This window comes from Drosophila pseudoobscura, chromosome X, assembly GCF_009870125.1.
Source record: "Drosophila pseudoobscura strain MV-25-SWS-2005 chromosome X, UCI_Dpse_MV25, whole genome shotgun sequence".
Taxonomy (NCBI): domain Eukaryota; kingdom Metazoa; phylum Arthropoda; class Insecta; order Diptera; family Drosophilidae; genus Drosophila; species Drosophila pseudoobscura.
This window is the reverse complement of record NC_046683.1, coordinates 45,027,777-45,048,070: the sequence shown is the minus strand read 5'-3', so window position 1 is coordinate 45,048,070 and position 20,294 is coordinate 45,027,777. Positions and strand designations below refer to the sequence as shown.

At 44.5% G+C, this 20,294-nt stretch overlaps 6 protein-coding genes and 1 long non-coding RNA gene across 7 annotated transcripts; 2 read left to right on the top strand and 5 right to left on the bottom strand.

Moving 5' to 3' along the window:
- Positions 1–1,599: 1,599 nt before the first annotated feature.
- On the top strand, positions 1,600–2,847 carry thoc6 (THO complex 6). The gene is made up of 2 exons (XM_001353319.4): positions 1,600–1,805; positions 1,860–2,847. The coding sequence occupies exons 1-2, from the start codon at positions 1,693–1,695 to the stop codon at positions 2,803–2,805; spliced, it is 1,059 nt and encodes a 352-aa protein (XP_001353355.3). The 5' UTR covers positions 1,600–1,692; the 3' UTR covers positions 2,806–2,847.
- Positions 2,828–4,658, bottom strand: LOC6900444 (esterase-5A). The gene is made up of 2 exons (XM_033382823.1): positions 3,248–4,658; positions 2,828–3,191 (listed from the first exon to the last, which is right to left on the bottom strand). The coding sequence occupies exons 1-2, from the start codon at positions 4,641–4,643 to the stop codon at positions 2,944–2,946; spliced, it is 1,644 nt and encodes a 547-aa protein (XP_033238714.1). The 5' UTR covers positions 4,644–4,658; the 3' UTR covers positions 2,828–2,943.
- LOC117184566 (uncharacterized) lies at positions 3,373–6,696 on the top strand. The gene is made up of 2 exons (XR_004469975.1): positions 3,373–3,410; positions 6,579–6,696. It is a non-coding gene; the product is annotated as an uncharacterized lncRNA (long non-coding RNA).
- Positions 6,050–7,843, bottom strand: LOC4813124 (esterase-5B). The gene is made up of 2 exons (XM_002134800.3): positions 6,416–7,843; positions 6,050–6,360 (listed from the first exon to the last, which is right to left on the bottom strand). The coding sequence occupies exons 1-2, from the start codon at positions 7,803–7,805 to the stop codon at positions 6,113–6,115; spliced, it is 1,638 nt and encodes a 545-aa protein (XP_002134836.2). The 5' UTR covers positions 7,806–7,843; the 3' UTR covers positions 6,050–6,112.
- Positions 7,844–8,529: 686 nt separating this feature from the next.
- LOC4813130 (esterase-5C) lies at positions 8,530–10,334 on the bottom strand. Its single transcript, XM_002134799.3, has 2 exons — positions 8,920–10,334; positions 8,530–8,859 (listed from the first exon to the last, which is right to left on the bottom strand). Exons 1-2 carry the CDS (start codon positions 10,307–10,309, stop codon positions 8,612–8,614), a joined length of 1,638 nt encoding a protein of 545 aa, XP_002134835.2. The 5' UTR covers positions 10,310–10,334; the 3' UTR covers positions 8,530–8,611.
- Positions 10,335–11,355: 1,021 nt separating this feature from the next.
- Positions 11,356–12,733, bottom strand: Miox (Myo-inositol oxygenase). Its single transcript, XM_002134798.3, has 4 exons — positions 12,580–12,733; positions 12,338–12,512; positions 11,693–12,269; positions 11,356–11,626 (listed from the first exon to the last, which is right to left on the bottom strand). Exons 1-4 carry the CDS (start codon positions 12,595–12,597, stop codon positions 11,518–11,520), a joined length of 879 nt encoding a protein of 292 aa, XP_002134834.1. The 5' UTR covers positions 12,598–12,733; the 3' UTR covers positions 11,356–11,517.
- A 3,764-nt stretch (positions 12,734–16,497) lies between these two features.
- CAH2 (Carbonic anhydrase 2) lies at positions 16,498–19,698 on the bottom strand. Its single transcript, XM_001353318.3, has 4 exons — positions 19,370–19,698; positions 17,605–18,080; positions 17,317–17,544; positions 16,498–17,241 (listed from the first exon to the last, which is right to left on the bottom strand). The coding sequence occupies exons 1-4, from the start codon at positions 19,422–19,424 to the stop codon at positions 16,993–16,995; spliced, it is 1,008 nt and encodes a 335-aa protein (XP_001353354.2). The 5' UTR covers positions 19,425–19,698; the 3' UTR covers positions 16,498–16,992.
- Between the last annotated feature and the right edge of the window lie 596 nt (positions 19,699–20,294).

Sequence of the window (20,294 nt, the reverse complement as noted above, 5' to 3'; positions counted from 1 at the left end):
ACCTGATGCTGAGGTAATATAATTTGAAACTACCTTTTCGGAAAACAAATCATAAGTGGGCAAGGCAATCATCGTATACTTAGTCAAGACAAACATGAACATCAGCACGCGCACCAGGCTTTAGGCTTACGACTTGACGTCACATGGGGCTTTCTTCCATCGCATGATTCACAGCTCCGTTCCCTACTGCGGTTCTCCATCTAAGCCGAATTATTACCTGATCTAAACATAGCTGAAACGTCACTGTTTGTTTGTATAAATTAATACCAATATTTTTAAAACGATGAATAAAGCATTGACTGTCTGTGGACTGGACTTTCTCAACTTACCGCGAGCTCATTGTGACAATGCAAATAACAATATCACTTATGCGGTGCCGTCGAACTCGGGTTAAAGTTAATAAGACCATTCCGTACAAATTCCGATTTCTGGACTTGTAAGGTATTCGGGAATGCAATTAATGTGTAAAACCCGTAAATAAACATTTTGCGTTAAGTACAATTATTTGAATATGTATCTGTCCTTCCATAATTTAAAGCATCCTAAATCAGACATGTGCATGGAAAATACAATTATTTATAACAGATGCAAATTGTGAGCGCCACCGAGTGATTTTGAGCGGCTGATTACAATTACCATTTAATATATTTCCTTAAATCGAAATAATTAAGTGAACTTCAAAACCAGTTGGGTGACTTCTTGAAATTTTTCCTGAGTTTGAATATCGCGCCTAAAATGTCATAGCACAAAGAATCCGAACAAAAGCTTGCGTTTCGTGGGAATGGCAAAACTTGACATTCACAGCAGCGCGTAGGACGTATTGTCAATATTTCGTAGTAAAATCAAGCTATATTGACTAAAAAAGTTAAAACATTTTTAAATAGGGCTACACAACTTTTTATTTTTATACTCGATAATCAACCAATCAAGTGACACCTTAACGAAAAAATATATATAACAAACCCTAAAACAACCAAATCTAGAATTCCCGCTGCCCACTGTATTAAATTTGTTCCCGTATTTTGGTTTTAAAAAGGTATATATTGGCAGCACTGGTATAGACAGAAGCAGGTTTTTCACACTGGCGCTTCTATAGGGCTTATATGAAAAACAAACGGCCAAAACCGTACACATTTCCCTTCAAGTGTCGATTTTGCATATATGTAGATAGAGTTACTATGTAGCAAATGTGTAGTTAGCGTATAGTTACCATGTGAAGAAATGACTTTAGTAGAAATTGTTGTTTTGCTTAAACCTTATTTTATAAGCAATGCAATAAAGATGAAAACTTAAATGTAATCTGTCTTGTATAAAATAGATTCATTAATCGGATAAAATTATGTGAGCATGGCTAAAAGTTCTATCTAGCTAATAATATTCAACGGAACATCAAAATTGAGCAGTATAGTTTCCAATCATTGACGAATCCACCGAAAGTAATAAAAATTGATTCTTTTTAGCGCAGTTCAGGTGAAAGATATCGTTTTTTTTTTTTTAATTCAAATGAAAGATGCCATATATCTACAAGAAGTATTTGCAATCGTTAATATTTGGCATTTACCTCAAGTCGTTTAACTGTTTAAATAAAGGGGGCTTAAGAGGGCTAATCGTTTCCAATCGATATACTCAACAAATAAACAGAAGCCGGCAAAAATATAAAAAAAACAATATCCTGCATTTTAATCCACAAAAATGAAGGAAACCGATCTGAAACGAGCGTACAACAATGTGCTGGCTCAGGCTTTATCTTCGTCACAGCAGTACCTGTTTTCGGGCAATCTTTTTGGTGATATATTTGTACTCAGGTAAAATTCGTGTGGCACATTGTATCCATCATATCATTGACACTCCGTTTGCAGATTGAAAGAACTGGAAAAGGGCACAGAGGAGCCCCCAGGCAAGCTCAAAATCTTTCCGCAACGTAGTGCTGTGGAAATCAATTGCCTAGCCTTTCGACGAGACTTTCTGATAGTCGGGACCGTCGGTGTCGTCTATGGGTTGCAGTGGAACGAAGATGACGAAAAGTTGAGTACAAACCGCTTATGGGAGGTTAAAATACCGATGCAAGCAGATGCCGTGGAAGTGCCGGACGTGAATTCGTTGTGGTTGAGCCCAGACACCGACACCCTGTTCGCTGGTTGTGGAGATGGAATAATTTATCAAATAAGTCTCGAAGATGGACGAGTGGAGCGCGACTATCGGGGGCACACAGACTATGTGCACTCTGTGGTTGGCAACTCGAACGGACAAATCTTCTCGGGGGCAGAGGATGGGACAGTACGAGTCTGGACTACAAAGCAAAAGGAACAAACGTCAATGATAGAGCCGTATACAACACCAAAGCTGCATCGCCCCGATTGGGGAAAATGGATCGGTTCTGTTGCGGTCAATGACGACTGGTTGCTGTGTGGCGGAGGTCCACGAGCATCGATCTTCCACTTGCGGTCCTTGGAGTCCACCTGCGTTTTGGACTTTCCTGGAGGTGTGCATGTGTGCGACTTTGTGGATGACGGTGTGTTCATCGGCGGCGAACACAATCATGTGCAATCCTACACCTTGAATGGAGCGCTGCAGGCAAATATTCCGGTGGAGCACACTGCATGTTATTCTATAGTGTGGCAAACGTCACCGATCAAGATTATGTCCATTGCTGGATTCAGCAATAGGCTACATATCCTGAAAGATTTTCGTTTTCTAGACAGCAAAATCGACTTGTATGGCAATGTGGAAGGAGAGGACGACGCAGCGGAAGGCGACGAAGAGGAGTTAGAGGAGATCGAATCATTCAAATGTTCAGCTGCGTAATAATTTAATAATTATACGATTATATGAAAATGACCAGCTTAAGCGATTTATTTTTATTTCGAAGGGTATTCCAAAGGCTTAAAATCAAGATTTTGAAAACGGTAGCCTGCTCGTCTACTAAATGAAGATTAAACATCTCTATATAAAACAATTAAGTTGCTTGTTCTCGCAACCGTCTCGTGTTATTGAAAGCAGTTGCATGTGTTTACTACCAACATTATTCTGGAACACACAGTCTCCGTATGCCATCGTGTCGTCGGTGCTAAGAGCAAAGTACTCCAGCATCTTTATAAAATTGCGGGAAATAATTTCTTCGTCGGGCCGACGATTTGCGGGCACGAACGAAACGTTGAATATGAGGAAGACATCGTCGCCGTGAACCGTACCTGTTGTCAAATGAACAAATTGCAAAGAGTTTTCAAAAAGTTGAAATCGAACGTACCAAAGTATACATCATTGCGCCCAGATAGAATCTGACCAACTCCAACTTCAGAAGGATTGTCGTACACAAAAGCATAGACTGGACTCTTTCCGTATTTTCGATGCAGATCCACAGAAACCGTCACGCTGTTTTTAAACAAGAGGTCTGTGAACATCCGTTGTACGTCCCAATAGCTTTCCACACTGAAGCGCCGATCTCCCAGATACTCCTGCCTCAGTTTACGGGAGTAATCGTCCATATCTTTGATGGTCGTCATGGAGTCCCGGTAGAACAACAAATACGGAGCCCAGTCAAACCACCGGTCATTGAGATCCACAATCAACTCCCGACCAGAAGACGCCTGTTTTTCCAGCAAAAGAGCGGCGTTGTAGCCACCATCCTCCGTGGTATACGTCACAGCCCAAGGGACTTGGGAAAACTTTCCGCTCTTAATAATATCGATAGGATGTTGGGTAATAAAGGCTTCTGGTGCATCTGGCGATTCTATAGCTGGACCGAAAGGCGTAAACGGCACATATGAGAACACGAGGAAGCTCCGGACCGCCGAGACTATTTCAATCGCTGGCTTGGACTTCAAACATTTCTTGAGGGTCACGGAGTCGCTAGCCTGTCCACAGCCCACAATGCGGCCCAGCTCAAAGGCCCGTCCACGTAATCCTTGCTGGATCACCCAGGGGTCGAGAGCATTGCCACTAAATGAAATTGCTGCTTTAGCCACCTTGCTGAAGTCCTCACGTAGCATCTGCAGATGAACGGATGCCCCGCCCGCGGAGTGACCTACCACTAGAATGTTCTCTGGTTCCCCACCGAAGCTGGCAATGTTCTGCTTGATCCAGAGCAGAGCCAGGCGCTGATCCTTCAGTCCAAAGTTTCCGGACAAATCCGCGTCACCAGTGCTCACGAATCCCAACGGCCCAAGGCGGTATCCTATAGTTACGAGTATGACACTGCCTTCGCGCATAATGTTTTCGTGTCCGTATTGGCCTGGTCCGCCGAACATAAAGGCGCCGCCATGCAGATTTGCAACGACAGGAAAGTTATTCCGACTGCTATTTTTCGGCCTATACACGCTCACGGTCAGACAGTCTTCAACGCCAAGTAGCTTATTGGTTCCATTTATGAACTGATTCCACTGCATGCACAGCACTGGTGGTTGGGTGGCATCGAAAGTGTTCGTCCACTGCTGCTTGTAAGGTTTCGGAACCTCAAATCTAAGCTCTCCGGTCGGGGGCTCAGCATAGGGAATCGCCTCATAGCTGTAATAGTGGCCGTTGTCACGTCCGCGTAGTTTGCCGTTGGGGATCTCAATTAGCAAAGGATCTAGGGTGACTGATCCAGCCGCTCCTAATTGTATCCATAGCTGTATCAAGCAGATCAGCCATCTCACAAGGTGCATGTTGAATAATCCGAAATCAAACTGCGCCAAACCGCTGGGCATCACCTGTCTTTATAGTCGCATTGTGCCTGAACAAATCGCTTAATTACCAGACTCATTCCACCAGTCATTCAAATATTTCGGGTTTAATATGTATGCCTGTAAAATAATCGGCATTTCGCTTATATTTGTACGCATATTTATAAATACATATAAGTTATGAAGGAAATCCATGAAAAATAACACGCCGAGGTTCATATACCCTGCAGCGGGACATCCAGAATATATTTTTTTCGAGTATCTGCTAATTGCAAAACCGGATTTATAATCTGTATTTGAACAGATGGCGTTGAAAACGAATGTTTAGTAGGCCCGAGCCCGAGGCTTAACATATGTATCTTATGGGAGAGCTATACCCGTATGATAAAGGGATACGGTTAACACATTTATTTGTAAATTATGAAGAAAATAATTGAATTCAATTAACAAAAGTGTAAACGAATACTTACAGCTGTGTTTATTGCACAATTAGTTGTCATCAAGTACCAAAAACAACATGAACAGCGGTTTCCCGCTCCATTTCCTTTCCCATGGTAAGATTTCCATCGGTAACCGATATATTTTGCTTGTTGATGCTGCCAGTAGTCCAGTCCGCTGACCAGTGGGATCATGTTTTTCCACAACCATTAGCAGTGCCAGCTGCTGTATCAATTCTACAGCTGATACAATATCAAGTCGATGTGCATTCAAGTGTAGTATCAGAATCGGCTTAAACAAAAACTAAATCAATATGGCGGAACAATTAATTCCATATGACTGAAGCGGCCGCTCTGTGACGTCTGCGGAACTGCAGTCGCCTTTGGCTGTTCGATTCCCAACCCAAAGTAAGCCACGAGTAAGTTTACCCGGTACTCATAGATTACAAGGGTATATTAAGTTCGTGAACGTGTAGTAACAGCTAAAAGGCACATATAGTTCCCACAGAGCTAGATATACAGCTATGCAGCTAGATCAGCAGGATTGTGTGGCGTCTCTGGTATTATCGCACTAAATAAGGATTGTTTCAAGCCTGTGCAGCAATACCTTTAAAGATTTGAGAAAATAGTAACTGCACAATTATAAAACGTGATCTTATCTACCAGATTCTCGAATCTAGTGGCGATCAAATCGTCATTTCCGCCAGAATGCCTATAACAGTCAACCCATTCTTGGTTAACTCATCCGCATCGAACTCTTTCTGTCTCTCTCTATCTTTTGATCTCACTCCCTCTGTCTCTCTCTTTTTCATATTCTTTCATGCGTTCATGTTCCTCATGTACATTAAAAGAGCGGGTCACCTCTCTTCTTCCCACCTACTGATAATCGTATTTTGACTTTGTTCATAGAAAAGCTGATTACCGGGTATCAGTCATCAAGGGACGGCTTGTAGTTTAAACGAGAGTCGTCCAAAATGTATTTCAAAATAAATATGTACAATTTTTCAAATTTTATTACGGAAAGCTCTCAAGTTCCAGGTTCTCGCATCCGTTTCGGGTTATGGAAAGCAGTTGGAGTTTGCTGCTGCCTACATTATCCTGGAAAACGCAAGCTCCAAAAGCAAGAGTGCCATTTTCGCTCAGTACAAAGTCATTCAGCATCTTCAGGAAATTTCGTGAAATTATTTCCTCATCTGATCGCAATTGAGGCTCTCGAACGATATTTTCGAACATCAAGAAATAGTCATCACCATGCACCGTTCCTGTAAAAGAATCCGTGTTTAAAAATGCTCTCTTCTCTCCCCACAAAGGTCCTACCAAAATTAATGTCAGTGCGCTTTGCCAACCCTTGGCCGATTCCTGTGTTGGCGGGATTGTCGTAGACAAATGCGTAAACCGGACTCTTTCCGTGTTTGCGATGGAGATCCAAAGAAATCTCCGTGCTGTTTTTAAACAGAACGTCCGTAAAAAGGCGCTGCAGGTCCCAATAGCTTTCCACACTGAAGCGCCGATCTCCCAGATACTCCTGCCTCAGTTTACGGGAGTAATCGTCCATATCTTTGATGGTCGTCATGGAGTCCCGGTAGAACAACAAATACGGAGCCCAGTCAAACCACCGGTCATTGAGATCCACAATCAACTCCCGACCAGAAGACGCCTGTTTTTCCAGCAACAGAGCGGCGTTGTACCCACCATCCTCCGTGGTATACGTCACAGCCCAAGGGACTTTGGCAAACTTTTCGCTCTTAATAATATCCACAGGATGTTGGCTAATGAAGGCTTCTGGTGCATCTGGCGATTCTACAACAGGACCGAAAGGAGTAAACGGCACATATGCGAACACGAGGAAGTTCCGGACCGCCGAGACTATTTCACTCGCTGGCTTGGACTTCAAACATTTCTTGAGGGTCACGGAGTCGCTTGCCTGTCCACAGCCCACAATGCGGCCCAGCTCAAAGGCCCGTCCACGTCCTCCTTGCTGGACCACCCAGGGGTCCAAAGCATTGCCACTGAATGAGATTGCTGCCTTTGCCAACTTGCTGAAGTCCTCACGTAGCACCTGCAGATGAACGGATCCACCGCCCGCGGAGTGACCTATAACTAGAATGTTCTCTGGCTCCCCACCGAAGCTGGCAATGTTCTGCTTGATCCAGAGCAGAGCCAGGCGCTGATCCTTCAGTCCAAAGTTTCCGGACAAATCCGCGTCACCAGTGCTCACGAATCCCAGTGGACCAAGGCGGTAGCTTATCTTCACGAGAATAAGATTTCCCTCGCGCATAAAGTTCTCATGGCCGTTTTGACTGGCTCCGCCGAACATGAAGGCACCTCCATGTATTTGGGCCACAACGGGAAAGCTGTTGCGACTGCTATTCTTCGGCCTATATACGCTGACCGTCAGGCAGTCCTCATTTCCAGCGAGCTTGTCGTCTCCCTGGATGAACTGGTCCCACTGCATGCACAGAACTGGTGGTTGGGTGGCATCGAAAGTGTCCGTCCACTGCTGCTTGTACGGTTGCGGGGCTTCAAATCTTAGATCTCCGACTGGGGGCTCAGCGTAGGGAAGCGATTCGTAGCTATAATAGTTGCCGTTATCGCGTCCGCGTAGCTTGCCATTGGGGAGATCCACTAGCAGCGGATCAGCTGGATCAGACGCGGACGAACTAATCCAAAAACAACCCAATAGGAGGATCAATTTCGCACAGTACATGTTGCTCACTGTGTCGTGATCTGAAAGAAACTATTTTCAGCTGTGGAAACTGTGTCGACTTATATTGCTTGTCGAGCAATCGGCTTATCGGCGCCTCGCCACCTGCCCAACCAGTCTCAGGGGGATAGCTCTCGAGCGATCGATCACTGCACGCTATGTGAGATTAGGAGATTTCGCATGCTCGGCTTAGACTTTGACAAGACTCATGGGGAGCATTGAATACCCACATTTGTATATGCATATGTACATATATATGTGGATAAAGAATTAATTGCCTATCAAAATTTGCAGCAGTCAATCAGATCGATGTAAACATTCCAAACTATTTTCTACACGATTGCATAGGGTATTATGAGCTTATACAAATATTTGTAACGAAAAGAATCACACTTAGCGAGCATATGTATCTTGACAGAGAGGGCCCCATCCTTCTCTCTCCCCCGCTAGCACATAAATGGAAATGTAGAAGCTTATTGGAGTACAGGGTATTCCATTGTCGAGGCTCATTAGCGTATCGTTATCTCTTGTTTTATTTTCTTGTTACGGCACCCACTCTCGCAATCGAACAGCTGAACTAATGTTTTTGAGCGTGTTATTAAATCATCTTCCGAAAGCTAGCCTTTCTTCTTTTGTTCCTGAAATTATACCACAAGTATAATCCGGGGTATCTCTCATAGAGAGAGGCTCGACTTATCGGTCTAACTGGTTTCGTTTTGAAAATATAATATTTTTTTTCGATCATTACCCAACGGGTGCGCTACACCCTACTAGGCATTTTTTATTTGTATTAATTTCACCAATTATAATTAAGGAAAGCTCTCCAGTTGCAGGTTCTCGCAGCCATTTTTCGTTATGGAAAGCAGTTGAAATTTATTGCTGCCGACATTATCCTGAAGAACGCAGTTTCCAAATGTCATAGTTCCATTACCGCTAACAACAAAGTCGTTAATCATATTCAGGAAATTTCGTGAAATTATTTCCTCGTCTGAACGCATCTCAGGACCTCTTGCGAGGTTTTCGAATATCAGGAAATACTCATCCCCATGGACTGTTCCTGTAAAATATTCGCTTTAGAACGTATTATGAAGAAATGAATTGTTGAGAATAGCCCTACCAAAATGAACATCTGTGCGCTTGGCAAAAAACTGGCCAATTCCCGTGTTGGCAGGATTGTCGTAGACAAATGCGTAAACTGGACTCTTTCCGTGTTTTCGATAAAGATCTAATGCCAGCTCTGTGGCATTTTTATACAGAATATCCGTAAAAAGCCGCTGCAGGTCCCAATAGCTTTCCACACTGAATCGCCGATCTCCCAGGTACTCCTGCCTCAGTTTACGGGAGTAATCGTCCATATCTTTGATGGTCGTCATGGAGTCCCGGTAGAACAACAAATACGGAGCCCAGTCAAACCAGTGATCGTTAAGGTCAAAAATCAGCTCCCGACCAGATGAAGCCTGTTTTTCCAGCAGCACAGCTGCGTTGTAGCCACCATCCTCGGTGTTGTATGTCACAGCCCAAGGGACTTGTGCAAACTTCCCGCTCGCAATAATATCCACAGGATGTTGGCTAATGAAGGCTTCTGGTGCATCTGGCGATTCTACAACTGGACCGAAAGGCGCAAACGGAACGTACGCAAAAACTAGGAAGCTATGCACAGCCGAGACGATTTCACCCGCGGGCTTCGATTTTAAGCAGTTCTTCAGTTCCATTGAGTCGCTTGCCTGTCCACAGCCCACAATGCGGCCCAGCTCAAAGGTTCGGCCTCGTGCACTTTGATGGATGACCCATGGATCCATTGCATTTCCTCCGAAGGAAATTCCTGCCTTGGCCACCTGTGCAAAGTCCTCACGTAGCATCTGCAGATGAACGGATGCCCCGCCCGCGGAGTGACCTACCACTATAATGTTCTCTGGTTCCCCACCGAAGCTGGCAATGTTCTGCTTGATCCAGAGCAGAGCCAGGCGCTGATCCTTCAGGCCAAAGTTTCCGGACAAACCGGCGTCTCCAGTGCTGGCAAATCCCAGTGGACCAAGGCGGTAGCTTATCTTTACGAGAATAAGTTTTCCCTCGCGCATCATATTCTCGTGTCCATTTTGCCTCGCCTCGCCAAACATGAATGCGCCCCCGTGCATGTGGGCCACAACGGGAAAGCTGCTCTGACTGGTATTCTTCGGCTTATAAATGCTAACAGTCAGACAGTCCTCAACGCCTACTAGCTTGTTGTCCCCAAAGATGAACTGATTCCACTGCATGCACGTCACTGGTGGTTGGGTGGCATCGAAAGTGTCCGTCCACTGCTGCTTGTACGGTTGGGGAGCTTCAAATCTTAGTTCTCCGACCGGGGGCTCAGCGTAGGGAAGGGACTCGTAGCTGTAATAGAAACCGTTATCGCGTCCGCGTATCTTGCCATGTGGGAGATCCACGAATAACGGATCGGCGGGATCAATAGCGGACGCGCTAAGCCAATAAAAACTCAGCAGGATAATCCGTCTGGCAGCCAACATGGTGCTCTTTACGATTTCACAGAAACTGATTTGAGAATTGGAAGTTGTGTCGGCTTTTATTGCTCGACGGCGCCTCGCCACCTGGCCAACCAATCTCGGGGGGGCCATCCCACAATCGGCCACTGCACGCAATGGGATTAGGAAATTTCGCGTGTTTGGCCTAGGTGGGTGTATATTGTCCATAGAATACCCGTATTATGCTTTTGATTTGCCTTTAAAATGCACTGCAGCTTATAGCGCTTGATTTGAACCTATAAATCTGTATTTTCATACCCTTTCGGAGGGTATTATAATAACAGGTCAAACACGCAATCTATAACTATGTGTATTCAAAAAATATAAACAAATCTCTGATCTACAATTTGTGTAATTGGGTGCAATGATTGATGATTCCCATCTTCTTCTATTAATATATATATATATATATATATATATATATCTTTTGTATGTATCTTTCCATGTATATAATATCAAGAAAGAGTACCCTGTGGAAGAGTATAAAAAGCAAGGAAACGGGAGACAATGAGATCAGCTAGAAAATTATAGATTTAAATTTGGCTTTGCTAAAGGGCCTCATCACTATTATTATTAAATCACATATAAACAATGCGTGCTTTATGAGTCTTTTGCATCTACCATTTTTCTATTGAGCGTTTCTCGTATTGGAAAATTGCATGTTTCTACCTAAACAGTTGTATTTATTTGAGTACTTATTGACTTTACGGCCTTATTTATTTATTAGGTACTATTTAATCTACACATCGAGATACTGAATGAAGTACCTTCCCATAGTTACGAGTTTTCCTGCTGCATACTTCAAACTTTTCATTTGAACTCAGTTTCGAGTACACTTTGTTCTTTCTTTTTCTTTGCAGAGTATATTCGTCTCATCGATAAATTTGTAAATACCTCTGGTATATCCTGACGAAGGATAGACAGACTTACCATATTTTGTAAATCACTGAACGATTAGAAAGGAGAATATCTTTGCTTTGGTTTTATTATTTTTATTATTATTTATTTATAGCCTAATAAGAACGCCGCCCTTTATGGGATTTGGGTATTTATTGTCATATGTATGTAAGTACTTTTGATATTCAGTTAGGGATACTCGTACTTATGAAAACTGATATGAGTATGAGTATATACTCACAGTAGCTATTTAAATTTCTTTAGGTATTAATATGATTACATTACTTATGGTACTTTTAGAACTCCAAGACTCCTGGCAGATATTTGTCGATCAGAGTCTGGTAATAAGGCCATAGAGCCTCGATGTCTGGCACTACCTCGCTTTTGGTGTACAGATCATAGCGACTGCAAAGGTGGATTATGGATTACGATTGAAGACAAGAGTTAAACGGAAAGAGCAGAGCTACTCACTTGAAAATCAGCACCCATTTCTTGGTCTCCTCATCCTTGGGGGCCTCCAGGTGCTTGTAGTCACCACCATTGTGCCACGGATAGAACGAATGGAAGCGAATTATGTTGCAGGCCACGTCGGGAAGCTTGGTTCTGTTGTGCTTGAGGACACTGTACATGTACTCGTCGTGGCCCCAGGACATGAGCAAGTTGTCCACGCCACAGTTGGGCTTATAGATGCCATACTCGGTATTGTAGGCGGGATTGGCACCGTCCGGATTTCCGACAAAGCTCTCGTCCCGATAGACGATGCTGTCGCCCCAGCGGCAGCCCACAGCGAACGTGTCACCGACAACAGCCCACTGTGGCTCTCCGTAGAAGGCCATGATCTTGCCCAGATCGTGAATGAGTGCCGTCAAGTGCAGCCAGTCGTGTTGCGGAAACTCGGCGCGTGCCCGCTCGGCCGCCTGGAAGGCATGTATGATGTTTGGAAGGTCCAGGTCGGGATCGGATTCATCCACCAGATCGTTCAGTTTCTCCAGAGCTTCGCGCACCGTCATTTGAATCGTATTGAATTTCAGCCAGTGATTCCGGCGACCTGTCGAGAGGCAGGAAGCGATTATACATACTATAGATTCGGCTGAAACACACTCTGATCCGACTTACCCTTGACGAAGTCCACCGTCTGATTCAGATGCATCTGACGATAGGTTTGACGCACGCGCTCCTTCAACGGATCTGTTTCGTCCACACTGTAGTCCCGGAACTTGGAGGGATTCTTGTCGGAGAACGTGGGCTCTGGCCGCATCAGCTCCGAAGGATCCAGCAGGTGGATCTGATTCTGTGAATTACATATAGCTTCGCATAAGATATGGAACACGGTTTCCCTCGAACAGAAAAGGTTTTACCTCCGCCAGGATTCTCATATTGAAGAAATTCGAACGTTAGAATATTAGACCAGAAGTTAAACAGTTCCGAGCAATTGAACCGCCGAAACGCTTTTGAGTCGGTGGCCGGACAGGCCGTCCATTTTTATAGGCTGCCGTCCACTAGCAATTAAACAGAATTCACAATCAAAACGCTTCTATATAGTACTCGCTCCTCTCTTCTACTTTATTCGAAAATGATTTATAGTACTTTTGTTATTTTCAAATCACGAGAACCGTCTGCTCCCCGTCCCGTTGCCAACAGTTCAGTTCCGTTCTCCTCTCCCATTCGGCTATCAACACTCGTACCTCCGTCTGATGCTGCGCTCTCTCTTTCCTCTGCGGGGGGGATGCAGGGCTCTGCAATGATAAGCCACGAGCCTTCCTCATATTTCAGTTGGTTTCAATAATTTTTATCAGACTTCTGAGCCGCCTACGCGCCCACGCCGCTTATCTGGCGCCCCACTGTGTGGGGCATGTGGATGCATAAACTGCGTGCTGCACTTGACTGATTACGTCGCGACATGCCGGATACACAAGGACGGCTCGAACTCCCAGATATCTGGAGCAAGTGCATGGCCGCTGCATTGAATAACGTGATTGAGCGATTGTTAAGGTCGGTGCGCAAGAGATCATTCCTCGTGTAGGAATGTATTATATGAGCAGTGTACAATCGGTTGTTATTCTTTTTTATAAAAGATTTAGTAGTGGGAGTAGTGGAAACCTTTTTTAACTTGGACTTACTGGGATTCGATGATCTTAATATTTAGTTGACTTCCGTTTGAAACTTGGTGAAAGAGAATGATTTCTTTTATGCGTTTAACAGGCCTGCTAAACACGATCCCAGTCCATGTCTACCACTGAGAAACGTAGGTCAAATGTCACGCCTGAAGCCCCAAAGCAAGCTCCGATAGCTCTCGTTGCGACCTTGAGCAATCGCCAGGAAAGCGGCATAAGCATTGGCAAAAGCCAACGTCCCAGATCCAGCGTCCATGCGGACGTCTAAAAGTAGCAACAACGCCAAGCAATCTGGGTACACAGTCATCAAGCGCAGAAATAATGTGCCATCAAGGGGGGGATTGCCTGAGAAAAGTTATCAGTCGTCTATAAACATGACGTCGATCCCATCCGATCCCATCCGATCCGATCCGATCCCCGGGCTCACACACGCCACAAGTGCGAACTAAAACTTGAGATTTCACACTGCCCACGAATGGGCGGACTGATCGTAGCCACTTTGGTTGTCTCGGATTGTGCTGGATTTGGATGTGGGTCTCGGCTGGACCTGGGCCCGAGCTTGAGGGGCTTGTTCATGTTCCAACGAGGCGTAGTATCACAGTTCGTCACCATCGCCGAAGCGTCAGGGGTCAGAATGTAACGATCGAGAGTGGTTGGTTGTCAATAAAGCTTATCAACTAATATTAGAGGTACCCACATATAGTATAGAGTGCTGGGGGAAGCTAGAAGGCAGTGGAAAAGTTTCATAATAATTGTGTTTGACGCCGACCGTGATGATGATGCAGTCATCAATTAGGTCCGGACGTGCGAGATCTTCGAATGCAATCACGGAATGCTCGGAATGCACGGAATGCACGGAAGGCAAGGAAAAACTAAACGGAAACTGTCCACGCTGGAAAATTGCCTTATTTATACTCGGAGCAGTGCCAACGGTTGCCAATTGTGTCAATTGCATCTAGATATGCCATACTTCGTTGAAGGCCATCCGTCCAAGTTCTAGGCTAATAAAGTCCAATTTCTCTTTCCCTATCAGTCCATTAATAATTAATAATGAATAATGACATTATAATTTCAAAAATCGTCCAAATATAGCCCGGGGATCATACGTAAAGTTCGAGGGGCATAAGGAAAAAGCCGCCAGACGCTAAATAGAGCCTAATGACAAACAACGATGATCAATCCGTTTTCCAAGTACAGTAAGCACCGCCTACAGATGGCAGGGCTGGTGAACAAGTCCCCTGTGGATCACTCCAGTGCAACATTGCGATGCCCCACCGTCCCTACTACGGGCCACGAGACATTTTCATAAATCACTTTCGTGAGCTCGACTTTCGCCGGACAAACTCTTCGAATTTTATTCAAAAGTAATATTTTGCTGATAGATTTGTGCACATGTTTGCCATAATTCATTAGATTCCAGTGACAGCTGGGGTCACCGAGCCAAGCAATAATACCCTCGTCCTCCTCCTCCTCCTCCTCCTCGTGATACTGCTGATACGGGCAGTCGAATGCGTCAAATAAGTATGTATTTATGGACATACATTGGCTTCCAGGCGAATGGAACTGGACTGACTCGAACCGCAGGGCCAGGACCGAAACATTTGCTGGTTGTACTCATTCTGTGATATAACATTTTTAAATTGTTCACTCATGATTGAAAGGTATCAGTTAATTAGATTTAAAGAAGGGTAACAGATGGAAAAACAGTCCTGCGGACGTGCGTTTCGCCTTAGACCCCTCCTTCTATGAACAGGTGAAGAGTAAGTTTCAGCTCCTTAACATCTGATGAAAACTTTCATTTTCGTAAGAAAGTGCATTCGGTAGTACAGAGCACTAAAAAGTATCTGCAAGTGACGCTGCAAAATGCAAGCCCAAGTCTTTAACAGCATTTCCGATCTAAACCGCTTCGGTTTTGGCCAATTTGTTCAGTATGCAAATGTTTTATTTTACAGCTAAAAAGTGTGCAGCACTTTTGAGCTCTAGCAGTGTAAAAAATGCATGTAAAAACTGTGTAAAATTGTTATAGCCTCAGCCCCAGCATAGCCTCCGATTACTTATAGATTCTATTGTTCTTTTTGCCCCAATATTCCTGTTCGATATCAGCTCTGTTGTTCAATCCAAATCCATTAAAAGCCGTTCCCGTTCCCGTTTGGACTGTGCGTCGATTGCCAGACACCAGTCAACAGTTTAATATATTTAAAAGTAGTATACGAGGGATGCTATTTAGTTTTCGGGAATAGCAAATAACAACCATAACTTTTAAATGAAAACGGCTTTATTCCCCCTGATGATCAACACACTTTTGCATTCGTTCGCACCATTGTTCGTAGAAATTTTTCCATTCCTCTTGAGACACCTCCAAAGCATGGGTTTTGAGCTCTTCAACGGCTTCTTCGGTGCTCGTAAGTCGTTAACCTCGCAGTTTTTTTTCTTTGATGTGAGGGAATAAAAAGAAGTCATCGAGTGCCAAGTCATGACTGTAGGGCGGATGAGTCATTAATTCGATGTTTCGACTGCTTAAAAATTCACCTGATTGTCGAGATGTGTGAGAGATCGCATTGTCATGGTGGGGAATGATTCGTGTTCGGCAGTTGGCTCATCTTGGAACATCCCCGCGGTCCATTGCTGTTAAGTTTCCGGCTCGTACGCATATATCCATGATTCATCACCTATCACTTCTTTGTAGCACCACCCGTCGTACTTTTTAAGCATTTCCTAACTCCAAACGACTCGAGCCTTTTTTTGAGAGATTGATAAGTTATGGAGTATCCAACGAGAACAAACCGTTGTTACAACTAAGTGTAGATGCAAAATCGAATGTATTGAAATGGAACTAAAGTGCAAGGATGCCTCCATCTCACGATATTATGCATTGACATTAGTATTGCCAATTCCCGAAAGCAGCCCTCGTATGCTGGCTCTAATTTAGCTCTATTTAAAGAGAAATTCGCATTAAGAAAACAATACCCTTTGAGTATGAATTTCCCATAATATGATTTAAAAGCGATTTTGAACCTTAGTTTACTCGGCCGAAAGTCGGTAATAAATAACATATTGCGTATGCATTAAAAACTTGTACTTGCATTGATTTTTGTAAGCTTTTTGTTATACACGCATTCTGTTTTAATTCAGTTAATGGACAAATTAAAGAGAACAATAGTATATATGTTGAGTATTTAATAATAAAAAAAAAAAAAAACGACATTTAATTATGGATTTACGTTTACAAAGTTAAAAGCTAGGGTACACAAATATAAAGCGTTTAAAATCACATGTGCAATACCATATTAATAATAGCATTATGTATTGAAGGCCCGCTGTGGACGGATCCAATTTACAGTCCCGTCTGCTACGACGAGTGCTGAATAAATCATGACTGGATATCGTGCTAGCTGAAGCTTCTGTTCATTTTGGTTTAAAAGTTTGTCCGTTGGTCCGTTCGTCGGTTTGTCGCTTGTTCGTCCACTGATAAATACGATGGGTAACACGATGGCTTGAACTGGCAGCGGCAGTGGCTCGAGAAAATTAGTGGTTGCTCTGTTTGAGCAGCAAACAGAGCAGCGAGCAGGACATGTAAATTACGGCGCTTAATTAGAGCCGCGGCGCGTGCAATGGATTTAATAAAAAAAACTCTCGTTCCCCGCCGCAGCGCTCCAATTAAAAGCCACTGAAGGCTGAGGCTATAAGCGCCGCCACAAGGCCAAAGCCGCTAAGAAGGACTTCCGGGGAATAGGACCTCCTGTTGGCCGCATTTTCCACGTTCACAAAAGGAATCGCACTCTGATTGAGCAATGGCATCGGCTCGAGCACACTTTTGTACACCTTGCGATCGTTGAGCGGTTGGATGGGTCGGAAATTGTTGTTCAAGTGCTCATCGTTGGCTGTTAGCTGGCGGAAGGCGTCGAGCTGAGGGCACATACATACGTAAAAAATGGATAATCGTCATTCAGGAGAGCGTTTTATGCGATTAGGTTGACCCACCTGCTTCTCCGTTATATCGATCGGCTCCATGAAGTCAATCCAGGTGACATCCTCGCTGCACGGCGGAGTTGTCAGCGAGCCTACGTAGGTATAGTAGTTCAGGAGATCCCATGAGAGGTAGTCCCGCAGGGGCATTGGGTTTGTGAAGTTAACCGACATGCCCTTCCTGCCAATCTTGGCGAGCTGGTTTGTAAAATCCTCGTAGCTCTCAGTACCCTCTTTTTTGACCTAAATATAAAAACACTTGTGGGTCATGCAACCGAGTAGACCTCTTGCCAGTCCCCTTACCTGAAAGAAGAATGCCATCACGGCAAGCCCGTGATCCTTGCCGAGGGCGCTTTCAAAGTTCGGGTACTCCAGATTCCGCAGCACCACATGCAGCTCCGCGGGGTAGGCGTGGTTATCTATCAGATCCTCACTGCCCACCGTGTCGTTCTCGCCCCAGTGAAAGTGGAACTGCTCGAACTGGTATCCGGTAAAGGGTGACAGCTCGGAGAGTGGCCCGCCTCGGACCCGCGGCTCCATGCCCTCCTCATAGGTCATCCTCACCAGCACCGTGTGCCCGTTGTTCGATATGTGCATGACCTTTGGCGTCACCATGGTGTTGAAGAACTCCAGCGTGGGATACGTCTTATCCTCAACGTTGACCAAATCAATGTTTATGGGGCTCTGCTGTTTGCCACTGCAGCGGTTGTAATCCTCGCTCCAGTGCTCGGGGCCGTGCTGCCCCCCATATCCAAAGTCCTGAGCCAGGCCAGACGACGCTGCGGGAAGAGAGGGGAGAATAAGCAAGCCGAGACTGTTGTTAATCGATCTCCCTCAGGTGCTAATTGCTTTGGCACTCGCCGACGTATCGGTGACATCGTCTGTGCCGTTGCCGACAGTCTGGATTGAGATGCGTTATTTGACCAAGCTATCTATTAAAGCGACAACTATTTTTGATCGCGGGGAAAGCTAAAAATACCCTTATGTTGGTCCTACCACTCAAAAAAACTCAACTCAATTCGCACTTTGCGTCAAGGCACACATGCTGTACTCCGTCTGTCGTCAGAGGGCATCAGGTGCCTTCAGATCAAACATCGGTCTACACGTAATTGCACATTTAATTAGCATCAATCGAGCAGCAATTATCCATGTAAAGTTTATTGAGTTCCGCTGCCGGGAATACTTTCCGTGAAATATTCCATCTACGAGTATAGGAAAGGGCAAAAACAGTCTGCCAGTCTGTTTCTCAGCTTAGAGAAGCTTTAAAAACATGATATGTCATATATAAAATTTGCATATTAATAGCCGAAGATTATTTTTGTACGCGTCTGCGATATTATCCACTAATTTGTGGGCAACAAAAAATCCCAACAAAATTAGCAGAACGCTCAAACTGAATTAGCTGTCATTAGTAGTCGGTGTGTGTGTTTAGATGCCCAGACAAGTTACAAATTTACGTGAATTATGAACTAATTTTGACCAGCTGGCCTCTTTAGTATTTTCAACCACAAATTAGCAAAACATTGCGGTGAAATTAAATTAAATAGCATAGAATAAGTGGATCACATGGAAAATTGAAAAAGTGCGCCCAGGGCAATCGGAAATCATGCGTGATTAATGGTGAGGCATCGACTAGAACAATCAGAAGGTTAAAGATCAGTCAGGTGACAGTCAGCAAGACGGTATCGCAGACATGTCCCAGACTTCTGACGATGTGCCAGTCATAAAGACTTCAAGCTTTTAGTTCAACCGCCTTGATTTGATATATCATGGAGATAATCGTTAGGCACAATTAATTCTTGGAATCATACGAGTGGTACAGTACTGTGTTTAGTTAAATGTTTGCCCGTAAAGCGAGTTAGTACACATATGCCGAGACGCACCAGCTCGGAGTGCACTTATTTATTCATTCATTCATTCATTCATTCATTAGTTAGTCTTGGGATATCACTTCTCGGGGAATTGCGCAAATATTTGTATAACTAAATTGCCAAGACACCAAGTGCTCAATTGATATGTTTAATTAACGCAATTGAGTATTCTCTGTGTTATTTGTTGGTTTGCTCACCATAGGCTAAGATCAGGGCAAAGGCCACTGTAGCACTAACATTACACCTCCACATGGTTTCGATTCGATTCACTTCTGAGAGACACTTGCCGCCTTATCGGGCTGTCGGGCTGGCGGGCTGTTGGGCTGGCGGGGCACTGCGCTTGTCACCTTGTAAATTATTGTAACTGTTAAAGGCCTGCTGCCAATCGAGAAATCTTGCGGCTTTCCGACGGTATTTGTGTCTATTGTCTGCTGTCTGCTGTCTGTTCGTGCTCACCCGCCAAGTGCGGTCACACAACTGCGGTTAGGGCCGGAGCGGTGCCTAAACTTATATCAGTTAGCCAGAGCTTGGCTGGTGCTGATTGCTTCTGTTGTCCTCTCTTTCTGCTCGATGTGGCCCACTGGTACTTCCAATTCCCCTTCAATTGAATCCCCAATCGGCCCGTGGTCATGAGAGTTCCACTTGGGCATCGACGCAATGTCCGCTCCGCTACCTGCCCCATCCCCTGCCCCAGCCCCATCCCCAGCCCCTGCTCTCAGCGACAGGCGAGTGTGGGGCAAGTTTCTGTGGGTAATCAAAAGGGAAGACGAAAATTCAAATGGTTTGCCACTGCTGTGCTGCCCTACGCTGCGACAGAGTCCATCCGACTGGCTGTTCTTGAAATATATTACAGGAACGGTATGATTTTCGGTGTTTGCTCTCCTTCCAACGTATCCCAGCGTATGCATCGTGTGATATCCTATGTTCTGTTTTTAAATATATTGTCGTATACAGTAATTATTTTGAGCTGGAGCTCCTCTGTTCTGATTTTTAATTACAGAAACGTTATCATCCGAAACGAATATACCTATTATCTGTGGCATTGTATTTTGCTAGTAGAATATACCCACTTTCAATGCGGGGTATGCTCGAGTAAGCCCTCGCATTGGAAGTATTCCGTTA

Bases quoted from the DNA above. Each gene is read 5' to 3' on its own strand.
- thoc6 (XM_001353319.4), top strand. From the start codon at position 1,693: ATGAAGGAAACCGATCTGAAACGAGCGTACAACAATGTGCTGGCTCAG. The intron at 1,806-1,859 runs GTAAAATTCGTG...CTCCGTTTGCAG, and splicing joins GGTGATATATTTGTACTCAG to ATTGAAAGAACTGGAAAAGG.
- LOC6900444 (XM_033382823.1), bottom strand. From the start codon at position 4,643: ATGCACCTTGTGAGATGGCTGATCTGCTTGATACAGCTATGGATACAA. The intron at 3,192-3,247 runs GTACGTTCGATT...ATTTGACAACAG, and splicing joins GCGCAATGATGTATACTTTG to GTACGGTTCACGGCGACGAT.
- LOC4813124 (XM_002134800.3), bottom strand. From the start codon at position 7,805: ATGTACTGTGCGAAATTGATCCTCCTATTGGGTTGTTTTTGGATTAGT. The intron at 6,361-6,415 runs GTAGGACCTTTG...ATTCTTTTACAG, and splicing joins GCGCACTGACATTAATTTTG to GAACGGTGCATGGTGATGAC.
- LOC4813130 (XM_002134799.3), bottom strand. From the start codon at position 10,309: ATGTTGGCTGCCAGACGGATTATCCTGCTGAGTTTTTATTGGCTTAGC. The intron at 8,860-8,919 runs GTAGGGCTATTC...AATATTTTACAG, and splicing joins GCGCACAGATGTTCATTTTG to GAACAGTCCATGGGGATGAG.
- Miox (XM_002134798.3), bottom strand. The intron at 12,270-12,337 runs GTAAGTCGGATC...GCCTCTCGACAG, and splicing joins GACGGTGGACTTCGTCAAGG to GTCGCCGGAATCACTGGCTG. The intron at 11,627-11,692 runs GTGAGTAGCTCT...CCACCTTTGCAG, and splicing joins AAATGGGTGCTGATTTTCAA to TCGCTATGATCTGTACACCA.
- CAH2 (XM_001353318.3), bottom strand. From the start codon at position 19,424: ATGTGGAGGTGTAATGTTAGTGCTACAGTGGCCTTTGCCCTGATCTTA. The intron at 17,545-17,604 runs GTAAGGGGACTG...TTTTATATTTAG, and splicing joins TGATGGCATTCTTCTTTCAG to GTCAAAAAAGAGGGTACTGA. The intron at 17,242-17,316 runs GTGGGTCAACCT...ATGTGCCCTCAG, and splicing joins TCGATATAACGGAGAAGCAG to CTCGACGCCTTCCGCCAGCT.